Raw genomic sequence first — 12,557 nt, 5'->3', positions numbered from 1 at the left:
TAAATGAATAAATTGATAAAAACCACATAAAATAAGAAAGTTACCTACATTTATTTGTCTTTTCTGCAGATCTAGCACAGGTTTCCTTGAGTAGATTACACCAATGTCTTGTAGCATTATTCCTGAAAAAAAATAAGTTTCCTTAAGTGTAATCTGATCTGAAAGCAAAAATCATACATGAAAGTTGAGACATGCAGTTCAGAAATTTTTAAATATTAATTTTGTATGTACTGTATATCACTCAGTAGCAATCAAGTAGAGATTGTACTATTGGCAAATCACTTAACTGCTTTTCTCCTCTAAATAAAAGGGACAGCTCCTTCCCAGTCTCTAGCAAATTATTATTGCTGTGAATACCCTCTCAGAAAAAAATTCCAGATTTGTCTAGGGGAAGTGATAAGAAGTGTACAGGGATAAACTTTTCATTTACTAATTATTCCTAAACTATTTTTGATGCCTGTTCTAGTTTGAGTTCTATTGCTGTGATATACCATAACTAAAACCAACTAGAAAAAGAGTTTGACCTACTAGTCCTGATCACATTCAATCACTGAGGGAAATCGGAAAGGAACCCAAGCAAGCAGGAAACATGGAGCAATGCTGATTTACTAGCTTGCTCCTCATGGCTTAGTCAGCCTGCTTTCTTTAACAGCTGAGACTACCTACCCAGAATGGCAATGCCCATAGTGGCTAGGCCCTCCCACATCAATAATCAATCAAAAAGATGTACCAGACTTGCCCACACACAATTCAATCTGCTAGAGGCTCCCTCATCCAAGATGACTCAAGCTTCTAACAGACATTTTAAAAAAAAAAGGAAAGAAAAGAAAAAAGCATAATGCCTAACTTTCAAAACCAAAAGGTTAATTTTCTCAATAGATATTACTCATTGTGTGAATAAGATCTCTATCTGTAATAATTTACTATTATAAAGAACAATTCAGTTTAATTTTACAGTACAAATGAATTATTACATCCCAAAAGGATTTTTTTTTAAAAAGACATTTGAGAGGGAAAAGCAATTCCAAATTGAGCTGACTCTTTAAGTGTTGCTTCCAGGGAAACAGTGACACATGTAAGTGGACAATATGCCAAGGTAGTTCTAGATACCAAATTTTCAGGCTTCTTTTTTGATCTCAGGAAATGATTCTTCCTGACACCTGACATTTTAGAAAGTGAGAAGTTATTCATCATTAGCCAGCTTGCTAAATCTAAAAAGGTAAAATGGGTATACTTCCTTTTTTTCCATAACATTAACGCCATGACCTGATGGCTTAGTCCTCGAAATCTAACTGAAGTGGCAAAGAAATTAAGAAAGGACAAACAAATATTTGAAATATACCATATAAATAATATAGGTCGTATATTTCATATACTTTGTATATTATATATATTACATATGTAACAATTACATATTACAAAAGTATGTTGTTCTATTATACATTATATGTAATTATATAGTTATATGGTTATAAAATGTTACATTGTATATATGTAATAATATGAAATTATTTAATAAACTTAATAAATGCATGTACAACACACTAGGAGGAGCTAGTTAGTCTTGGTAGGAGGACTCCATAGGGGAGCAGTCTCAGGTATCAATCATATAGGAGGAAGAAGCTCAGTTACCAGTGTTTAAACACAGTAGTCAAACATTCATAGACATTCTTACTTGCATACAGTTAACATTCTCTCTTAGACCAGAGGAAAGCTTTGTTATCCCTCACGCCTAACCCTGGGAAGGCTTTGCCATGCTCGAGGGTCTAAGGCTTAGCTAACATCAAATAATACACATTCAGTTAGGACTTCATCCACTCCCTCCACAATCACTCAGGGCTTTCTAGGCTCCCCAAACACTCAGATAGAAACTATTATTGCTATGATATATAGCACAAAGAAAGGACTCAACAAATAAAAACTATTTTAATAAATTTGGAAGTAAAATTACTACTTACTCCTTGATTAAATCTTTATTTTCTTGAATTTCTTCTTCTAATTTCAAGCTTACTTTTTCATTTTCAAACTAATTTATAAAATAAAGTTAATTACATTTCATTTAAAAATAAGTGAGCATAGAGTATAATCATTAAGCAAGTTATCTTTATTAGCATGTTATTATACAAATTCTACAAGATTATTTTCTTTCCACATAAAAGGAAAATTGTTATAGATTATGAATTTTCCATAAAAATATGAGTCTCTCTTGGGAGGTGGAGGCATGAAATCAGGAGTCTGGGCAGAGCCTGAGCTACACAAGACTAAACCCATCTCAAGAAAGGAAAAGGTAGTACAAAATGGCTCAGTCAATTAAGACATGTACTTATCCCTGGCGAACTGAGCTCAATCATCAGAACCTACATGATACAGGCAGAAGACTGAATTCCAGAAGTTGTCCTCTAACCTGAACACACACACATTCATATACTAAATAATGTAAAAAGGGAGGGACTACCCTTTCACTTTCATCAGCTTAAAATTTCTGAATGACCAGTAAAAGAATTCAATAATATTTAGAGAATATTATCTCTACTACTACTGAAGTGTATTAGCTGCTTGTACTTTGACTTTTTTCTCAGTTATGCTATAATAGAACTAAACAGTTTCAAAGTTTTATAAATACATTCTGATATATACACATCGAGTTAAAACATCAATAATAGGACTTAATAAATTTTAAACTTTTTTAATGAATGAATGTGACTAAATTTGTCATTATCTAATTATTTCCTTAATCATTTTCATGGAATTTTATGGAATTTGTCCTGTATTCCTGAATCTGACCAGTAACGTTTATTAGTGAAATTTCAAAAAGCCTTGTTCCCAAATATCTGCCACATAAACAAAATTAACCCAATTAACATTGAATTTATTCTATTTCCAACAGTACTGTGCTAATGTTTACTGTGTGCCATATTTTTATCTTTTTTCTTTTATTTTTTATTCAAATAGTATTTATCTGCCATATTTACAATTCAAAACATCATTATACCTGAAGTTCCTGAATGGCTTTTCGCTGGGCTTCAATTATCTTTCTGTTTTCTTGCAACTTATTTTCTTTCTGCTTCAGTTCAGACTCTATGCTCACTTTCCACTTTTTTATCTTTTCAGCCTCTTTATACAGCTTTGAGTACAGTCTGCTCATTGGCTCTGAATTCTACTTAAATGGATTTCCAAAAGTTAATTGTCTAAATTTTAATGTAACTAACAATAGTTACCTACCACATACATATATACTAATGGTGACAAATTGTGTATTCAATTTATACTGTAGCAAGATTAACTTTCATAGTATCAAGACATCATATGCTACTTTGCTAAAATTACTGCATAAAATCAAGACTGAAAAATGCTAAAGTTAAAAACAATTTAAGTCAGGGTTGGGGATTTAGCTCAGGGGTAGAGCACTTGCCTAGGAAGCGCAAGGCCCTGGGTTCGGTTCCCAGCTCTGGAAAAAAAAAAAAACCAAAAAAAAAAAAAAAAAAAAACAATAAGAGAAGCTGACTCAGTAACAGCTAAAATGCATCACTCCACAGGAGATATTTAAATGTTAACAACTGTCTTAAAGCACTTCCTTTAGAGAAATCATTTGAGAATTAAAAGTATAGTAAGAATATGACAAGAAAATAGCTAACAAATACTTTTCAATTAACCTGAGGTTTTAGATTTCTTGCCTTTTTTATCCACATCACATTATAACTGCCAGAGAAATTTAGGTTTGCTTTTCCTGTTGGAGCTGGGGAGCTAACTCAGGGCATCTCACATGCTAAACAAATAACATAATTCTAACATGAAGGTATAACTCAAGTCGTACTTGAAAAATAAACTGATATCTGATTGCATTTAACCTGTTACCAAAATATAAACTGGTTCCATTTTTTTTTATTTTACAACACTATTAACCCTTGCAATAGACATACAGCACTTATCAGGCCCTGAAATTTCCCTTAATTTATAAGATACTCTGTAAGAATGATTCTTATAATACAAAAACTATGCCATATTCTATAAATAAATTTCTTATACAATAAAACAGAAAATGACAATTTTATCTGTTAAAAGATTATTTTTGTAAAATGCTGGCCTTTCCACAAATCTATCTCTATTCCTCTAGTTTTAATTTTTTTATTTAAAATTTAATTTCCTCAAAAGAATTGTTTCCTTTTACCTAGGAAAATACAAAATTTTAGCACTTCAAATACTCTAAGAGGGAAACTGTCTGGAGTGTGGCTACAAACCTTGTTGTAGAACAGCTGCCACTTTAGAGGGTGAGGTTCTGCTTTAGTCCCCAGAGTCACCAAAACATTGACTTCAAAGAATATATTTTAAATCAGTAACCAATATGAATACTTTGGGAACTTAAAAAGATATATTCAAATAATAAATGAAATTCCAGTAACAAGAAGGAAATATCTGACCTCAAAATCAGAGTCATTTACTCCTTCCTGATAGTGGCAACTGCCAGAATTTGCAACCTAAAAACAAAAACAAACCTTTAAGATTATATTTTTAAAACAAATGACAATTAAGTACACCAGACTACTAGCATAATGGTTCCAAGAGTAACAATGATGGCCACAATGATAACTTGACTTGAGTCCAGGTCTATAAGTTGTAGTATGACCTCCACACATATATCATGGTATGTGCACACTCACATACATACAAATATACAGAAGCACATATACACATAAATGTATTAAGAACTAAATTACACAAAACTACTAATCCCACAACTACCAATTTTTTTCTTCAAATAATTCAATCTCTAACAGATTGTACTGACACATTCTTACTAACCTGTTCGAGTATGGGCAAAATGCTAAGTTTTTGAAAAGCGGGATCTGTAAAACAAGAAAATGTTACTAAATAAGAAAACATTATTTTATATTATTTTATTAAGCTGAATGTCAAGAGTTTTAGTGAAATACTTGTGTTGTATAACTGGCAATGTGTATAACAAATGTTTCTATGAAAGTTTACATATTTGTGCAAACCTACCTGTATCAATGTTTTCCCGATTTTTTGATAGACTGGACATTGTAAATGGAACACCAAAATCACCTTCTGTGCATTTGTTGACAGTCTAGAAATACAAAGAGGTTCTTTAAATATTCTGCTCAATACCACTTTCATACCTGTGTAATATACAAATATAGTATTCAATATCTAAAGTCACTGTAATTATAAATCTTTTCATATATGGTGTTTAAAATATCAAATACTTCCACTAAGCAAACAAAGCAACAATTTTAATTATTTCCTCTAGTAAGATGGACTACACTACAAATTACATACAGAAGCTTTGTAGATATTCTAGATTAGTAATTTCAATACTATATGGTTTCCTTCAATCTCCCTCAACCAAATTGAGATCTTCACAAATCAAATATCAGTGATATGTCTTGGCTACAGCAGAAATTATCTGCAGCAAGTAAAATTAAAATATTAGCTGTATATCATTTCCATAGAAAGTATCACTTAAAATTTAAATAATTTAAAAAGCTGTTTCACCTGAGAAATCTTGCATAATTCTTTTCAATTAAAATTTTACTAAATAAATGAATTTCCCTCTTACCCTATCTACTAAGAAGCTCAGTCACAATATTAATTACTACCCACATATAGCCATTTGTCCAAAGAGACTTAATTTTCCTTGGTAAAATCCATGCCCTTCTCTTATTTTTCTCCTTATAAATTGCCTCAAATCCTGAGAGACATATTCTTCAGTAGTACAGCTGCTGGGTAAGAGCTCCTGCTGTAGTAAGCCACTCTAGTGAAACACACTGGATTACTCACACACACAAAAGAAACATCAAAGTAGAAGGGGCTAGTTGGGAAGGGAAGAAATTAGTGGGAGGAGAATGATAGGAGAATGGAAATTCTTAAATATAGTATTCAGGGCTGTATTCAGGGTTGGAGGGATGGCTCAGAGGTTAAGAGCACTGACTGCTCTTCCAGAGGTACTGAGTTCAAATCCCAGCACCCACATGGTGGCTCCCAACCATCTGCAATGGAATCTGATGCCCTCTTCTGGTGTGTCTGAAGACAGCTACAGTGTACTCATATAAATAAAATACATCTTTTTAAAAAAATAGATATAGTATTCAATATCACTGATACTCAACAGTGTTAATATTGAAATACATTTTAAGCATATATATATACATACATACCCACATATATATGTATATATGTATATGTGTGTATATGCGTACACATACACGTAGATATACATGCGCATATATATATATGCATGTATGTATAAATATTCACATATACATACATACAGTGACTTAAAAATAAGCCACTGTAATTATAAACCTTTTGAATTACATTGTGTTTAAAGTATAATTTACATACATGAAAATGTCATAATGAACCCATTACATACAATTAATATGTTAATAGAAACATTAAAAATAGTTTCAAATCATTTAAGCAGAGAGATAATTTAAATAAGCAAATCCTATTTATGTAGTTTTACAGCGACAGTTCTTTTAAATATTTTGAGTGTGCATGCATGCGTGCATGCGTGTGTGTGTGTATGGTTTTACCAGAAGAAATGCTATCAAAGACCCAGCCCTGCGAGTACAGAAGTACTGGGAGCTGTATGTGCTCTTGGGGACAGAGCGATTTCTCCAGCCCAGCGTGGATCTTTACCAGAATCGCTTTGAAATAACTCTTTTAAACTTTGAGTGTTGTCAACATACCGTAAGGTCCGTAATTCTGGGGGCCGGGGTGGGGGGAAGTCATTCAAACTGTTAGGGTCTACCAGCTATTACGGTAGCATTACAAAGTGACAGGGCATGCTTTTCTCATTAGCATCTATCTCTGTGTCTCTGTGGACTCGCGGCCGTGCCATGGTGTGGAAGTCAGAACAACTTGCAGAGTTGCTTCTCGCCCTTGACCACGCGGGTTCTGGGGATGGACCTCGGTCTTCGCGCCTCTCCCCAGTCCTCTCCCGGGCCCAGGCACTGTTAAAGGAGCACATGCAAACTGACCTTGAAGTAGTTGGAGTCTCCTCCCGCCGTCTGCGGTTTCACAGCCGACACCTGACTGCTGCTCAGCCTCGGTGGGACGAACAACGTGAAGGGCTTCTGCTTCTCCATGGCGCCTACCGGGCCTCAGGGGAAGGGAAGAGTTCACACGGCTTGGTGAGTAAGGCTGAAGCACAGTGGGGTCCAGCGTCCGTGTGTCACCCCACGGCGCCTGTGGCCTGCGCGGTCCCGCCATCTCCCCACTCACAGGCCCAGCCAGAACCTCAAAGGCCGCCTGCGACAGCCTGAGGCCCAGGCCCTGGCCTCCCTGGCGGGAGAAGCCCGCGAAGCCAAGCACCCGGACATGCGTGACGGAGCTGCGCACGTGGGCCCTGGCCCCGGAAACCCTCCACACCCTCACCGATGGCAGGCTCCGCGCCCGCGAGCGCTTCTTTATGAAGACATCGAATGGAACTGAGAGCTTCTGCCTCAGAACCTCCTAGAAGCCCGAGAACACGCCCGACTGGGCAGCTGGGCTGTACCGGCTAAATTTAACCGTTGGTCCAGCTGGCCGGGATCTCGTGCACACTTCTCGCGGGATTTCCCTTCCCAAGGGCCGGGTTCTGATTCTCCACCAACTCTGCGGTCAGAATTGTCAGAGGACTCTGGGAAAGCTCTCCTGGCTGGTGCTCAGACAAAAGAGCTGAGGCGCTCACAACCTTAACGTCCAACTATCACATTGGCTTATAGCCACTTAAAGGAGTCTCATTTCTTTCCTTCTTTCTTTTTTTAATGATGTATTACTTTCTGGTTTGTGTTACTGAGTATTTCGTGTGAATGTATGTACGTACACATGTGCACCACGTGCAGTGTCCTGGGCAGCCATAACGGGGAGTAGGATCCCTTGGAATCCGAGTTACAGATGGTTGTTAGTTGTCCTGTGGATGCTGGGAACCAAACATGAGTCCTCTGCTACAGCCATAAACCCCATAAAAAGGGGACCCGAACGAGTCCTCTGCTACAGCCGTGAGCCCCTACAGAGTCATTTCTAAGGAACCTGAGGATGCTGGGTGCTAAAGATGGCTCAGGGAGTCTGTAGAGCTTCCCAGAATCTGTATGTGTTTGTAACTGCTTTTCTGTGGCTACACAAGATCCAGGACTACAGACAAAGCAGTGGCGCTGTCTGTGAATCTTAATGAGACCAGGAAGTAGGATGTGTGTGTGTGTGTGTGTGTGTGTGTGTGTGTGTGTGTGTGTGTGTGTGTGTGTGTGTGTGTGTGTGTGTGTGTGTGTGTTTGGACTGGGTGGGAAAATGGAAAGTGCTGAGGCTGAACATAAAAAGAGATGAAGGCTAAAACCGTGGTTGGGGCACGGGTGTGTTTTGGACTTTACAAATGTGGATCATGAAATTTTGAGCATCAGGGTTAGCATGATCATGTTTGGAAGAAACTTCTTGGTATGAAGAATGCTTCCGGTTTATGGAATGAGCCCGTTTTAATACCTAGGACAAGATGTAAGGATCTGAATGATCGATCACAGGGATGGTGGAGATGAAGTCTCAGCTGGAAAATTTACCAGGTCAACTTAGTGTGTTTTAACTTAAGTGAAAGGGAAAGAAATCAAAGGAACAGACTTGGCTAACTAGATATATCATCATCGTAGTCTTGAGATGGATGCCATGACCCAACTCTCCCCAAGGCACAGATAGCCTTTCTTTTGGGCTGACTCTACTTCATGCCTGCAATTTCTCCCAGCAGATGCCTCTCACAGTCCTGGCATCTCCAACCATGCTGGAGTCTCCATTATAACCTAGACTTGACCTTCATGGATTCATACAATGACCTCCAGGACCTCCTTGCAAAGAATCAGACCCTTCTATGCATTGCCTGACTTCAGTGATCAGTACACTTTTCATAACCCCTCGTTCTTGCATCTAGCCTGCTTGCAAAATCAGCACTGACATCCAAGTTCTGTCACCATCTGAAGACATAAGCTGGCCTCTTAGACCACAACTACAGCATCCTCTATCTGCCTTCAAGGCCAAACCTAGGGAAACACTTGTTTAGGAGGTTTTTTCAGACAGGGAGCCCTGCAGAGAACCCATTCGTTCAGGTCCATTCTCAATTCACTCTCTCCTTCCAAATGAATGTGGGTTTTTTGAAAGCTAGAGTCCTCAGTGTATCAGTCATTGATCTTAAGGAGCCTCTCCATTTTGAAAGCCTCTCTTAAACGGCAGTAATATTTGTAACATGTATACCCTTCTATCTGCCACTTTAAGCTTGATCAAGATCCTTTCCGCCCACAAAACTGCACATTTTTTTCATATCTTTCTGCTCAGTTGCTGTAAACACTGCTTAAAAGCAGTAAGTAATAACTACCACAGCCCAATACATGCTATCTTGAAATGACTTTTACCAAACTAGCCTATTATTATTGTTGTTGTTATTATTATTTCTTTTTATTTAAACCTCAATTTCCCAGGATATGGGAATAATGTAGCCAGGTTCTTTTCTGGAATGTCACAGAAATGGTCTCTAGTCCAATTCTATTAGAGTCTTTGTTTCCCTCTGAAGCCTCATGAGCCAGGCCTTTACTGTCCACACCAGTAGCACTGTGGTCCTTCACACTTAAGCTCTGTTTAAAGCAGTCTAGGGTCTCTCTAGGCAATAACTCCACAGGTTTCCAAAATCCTGCCACAAACTCCTTGCAAAAGCCCAACCACAGGTCAGATTTGCTGTAGCACTCGTCCAACTTCTCAGAATCAATTTTCAACTCTTGTTCTTCTGATCAAACAACAGTAGCGACTTTGGTTCACAGTTGGTCCTGGGAAGAAGCCTGGAGGTGGGAGAATGTGGCAGTGGCTACTTATATTGTAGCCACACTCAAAAGTTCCCTGGGGTACCTTGATAGCTATTTTTAATTTTTTGTGGGTGGGGGCATTATTTCTTTTCTGTTTATCTTTTTTGATCTATTTTTTCCTTCTCCCCTTCCTCTTTCCAGAGAGAGACATATCAATGCATTTCGTAAATACTGATCATAAGGTTAAGTGCTTCTTTTTCTAGCCTATGCTATTATTTGCATGCTATAAATGTAAGCATGCTGTTTAAGCCCACAGGGTTACATTTAGAAAGCAGCTGAAGGGGATATCACTGTGCACCCACACAGAAACCATTTACTTTGCATCTGCTCTAAAGAGGAAGAAAAATGGAGCTATTTATAAACACTGCTCTCCAAAGCATTTCAGCTTCACCTCCTCAGCTTCACATTAATTCTGACAAGTTCACCAACCCTGATAGTTTCATCAAAGAGCCAGATCTCTCATTAGCATTTACTTCAGATCTCCCTTTAAATTTTCAGCTATTGAAATCAAGCTGCACTGGGTACTCTCAAGAGAAAAGTGTGATGCATACAAAAAGGTTATCTGTATGTTTGACATTACAGAACATTAAAAGCATGTTCCTTTATCTTTAGCTGATCTTTCCTTTGGTGGGGTAAATTTAGCAGTGTAAATCAGAAGAAATCCTAAGTGAATGTGGATTATTGACGGAAGTACAGCCATGTCAAAGATCGATGCCTCAGACCTATGGGAATCGCAAAGCCTTCCTCTGTTCCATGTGTGACTATTGACAGTGTGTGCAAAAACTAGCACCACAGCTTCCTCCCCTGGTATGACTACAACCTGACTGCCCAGCTACAGGAACCTTCAACCAAGACTAGCTGACCTAACTCCTTATAGTATGCATAATAAATGTGCTAAGTTTCCAAGTTATGGTGTAGTTGGTGCCCTCCATCAGAGGCCCACCTGTAAGGGTTTGAATGAGCATGGGCCCAACTCCCTCCTATATTTGATGGCTTGGTCCCTACTTGGTAGAATTATTTGAGGGGAACTGGGTGTGGCCTTGTTGGAGGTGTGTCACTAGGGATGGGCTTTGAGATTTCCAAACCCTGCCCCAGGCCCAGCCAGCTGCTTTCTTCTCTCCCATGCCTCCAACTTGCAGATCAGAATGTAAGCTCTTCAGATACTGCTCCAGTGCACACCCAGTGCCATGCTGCCTGCCATGATCACCACAGACTCACCCTTTGAAGCTGTAAGCAAGCTCCCAACTCAATGTGTTCTTTCATAAGTTGCCTTGGTCCCAGTGTCTCTTCACAGCAATAGAAAAGAAACTAAGACACCACCCAACCCTAGCTTTTCTGTACTTGTGTCTTTGTGTCTGTCATTTCTTCATTCACTCATCACCCCTGTCAAGCTCCCAGAACCAAGCCATGCAGGCTGTGGCAGGATAGGGGTCAGGAGAGATAGTTCAGCAGCTAAAGGCACTTGTGTCTAAGCCTGACAGCCCATAAAGGTGGAAGGACAGAACATGGTCCACAGAGCTGTCTTCTAATGTCCAAAATGTGCTTTGGCATGTATGTGCTTTGGCATGTATACACACGTGAACACACACACACACTTTTAATTAAAAGGAACAAAAGAACGGGAAAAACAAAAGTTGGCAAGAATTGTGAAGGGAAATGAATAATCTTTATACACTGTTGAGAAGAAGGTAGTCACTGTGACAATCACTACATAGTTACCTTCAAATCTAAAGATAGAGCTACATTATAATCCATACCACTTCTGGAAGTACACTTGAAGGAATTGAGAGCCATATAAAACCTCAAAAACTTTCATAATCATGTTTACTACAGCATGATTCTGAAAGACCCCCCAGAGCGGGGAGACCCTCACTCGTCTTGGGATGATGCGACCCCCCCAAGAACTCACGAGAGACCATCCTTGCTGTAATTACACAAGGTTTATTGATAGAAACCAGTGCACTGGGGTCGAGACTCATATCCCATGCAGGGGTAGAGGAGTTCGACCCCAAGTGGCTGGGAGAAGGGGTATTTAAAGGAAGAAGCCACAACCCAAATGGGTAGGGAGGGTGTCATTGGAAAATGTCGAGAATACCAGTGAAAAATCACAAGGAGAAGCTTCCTGTTTCTCAAGATTGTTCTTAAGATTTTAATCTAACTTTTATGGTCAGTCAGTTCCTGGAACAGAGTCACTGAACTGGCTGACCTACATTTTTGGCTCTACTCTGTTTGCTAGGGGGTCTGAATTTTTCCTGGTCTTCCAATTCACAGTGGCCAAGGTACAGAATCAAACTAGGTGCCATCAGCAGATGGATGGATAAATAAAATGTGCTATGTACAAATATACATACACAATCCAGTCCTTAGGAGGAATGAAAATATGTCACTTGCAGGAGAAATATATGAGATCTTCATGTCAAAGGAAACAAACTCAGACTCAGACTGGAATCAAATGTTTTCTTGCATGTGTGAATCTGGTTTTTTAGGGCATGGAAGGAGAAGGGGAAATATTAGGGGGATGAGAAGGGCACTGGTAGTGGGTGGAGAGCACAGTGTGGGTGGCCAATACGCTGGAAATATCTAATATATATGTATGAAACTTTCATAATGAAATTACCATTCTGTGCAATTAGCACATACTTATTAAAAATATAAAGCAGGGGTTGGGGATTTAGCTCAGTGGTAGAGCACTTGCCTAGGAAGCGCATAAAGGCCCTG

The 12,557-nt window shown here is 38.6% G+C and overlaps 1 protein-coding gene across 1 annotated transcript in view; it reads right to left on the bottom strand.

The window, feature by feature from the left end:
* The window catches only part of Sycp1 (synaptonemal complex protein 1), a 94,569-nt gene extending 87,457 nt beyond the window's left edge, over positions 1–7,112 (bottom strand). The window contains exons 1-7 of the mRNA XM_032896932.1: positions 7,005–7,112; positions 5,002–5,086; positions 4,801–4,844; positions 4,419–4,475; positions 2,993–3,157; positions 1,959–2,026; positions 49–122 (exon numbers count right to left, since the gene is read on the bottom strand). Coding sequence (XP_032752823.1) covers positions 49–122; positions 1,959–2,026; positions 2,993–3,157; positions 4,419–4,475; positions 4,801–4,844; positions 5,002–5,086; positions 7,005–7,112 — 601 coding nt within the window. The remainder of the gene's footprint in view (positions 1–48; positions 123–1,958; positions 2,027–2,992; positions 3,158–4,418; positions 4,476–4,800; positions 4,845–5,001; positions 5,087–7,004) is intronic.
* Positions 7,113–12,557: the final 5,445 nt, after the last annotated feature.

Source organism: Rattus rattus, chromosome 3, assembly GCF_011064425.1.
Source record: "Rattus rattus isolate New Zealand chromosome 3, Rrattus_CSIRO_v1, whole genome shotgun sequence".
Classification (NCBI taxonomy): domain Eukaryota; kingdom Metazoa; phylum Chordata; class Mammalia; order Rodentia; family Muridae; genus Rattus; species Rattus rattus.
This window is presented reverse-complemented; position numbering and strand designations above follow the sequence as displayed.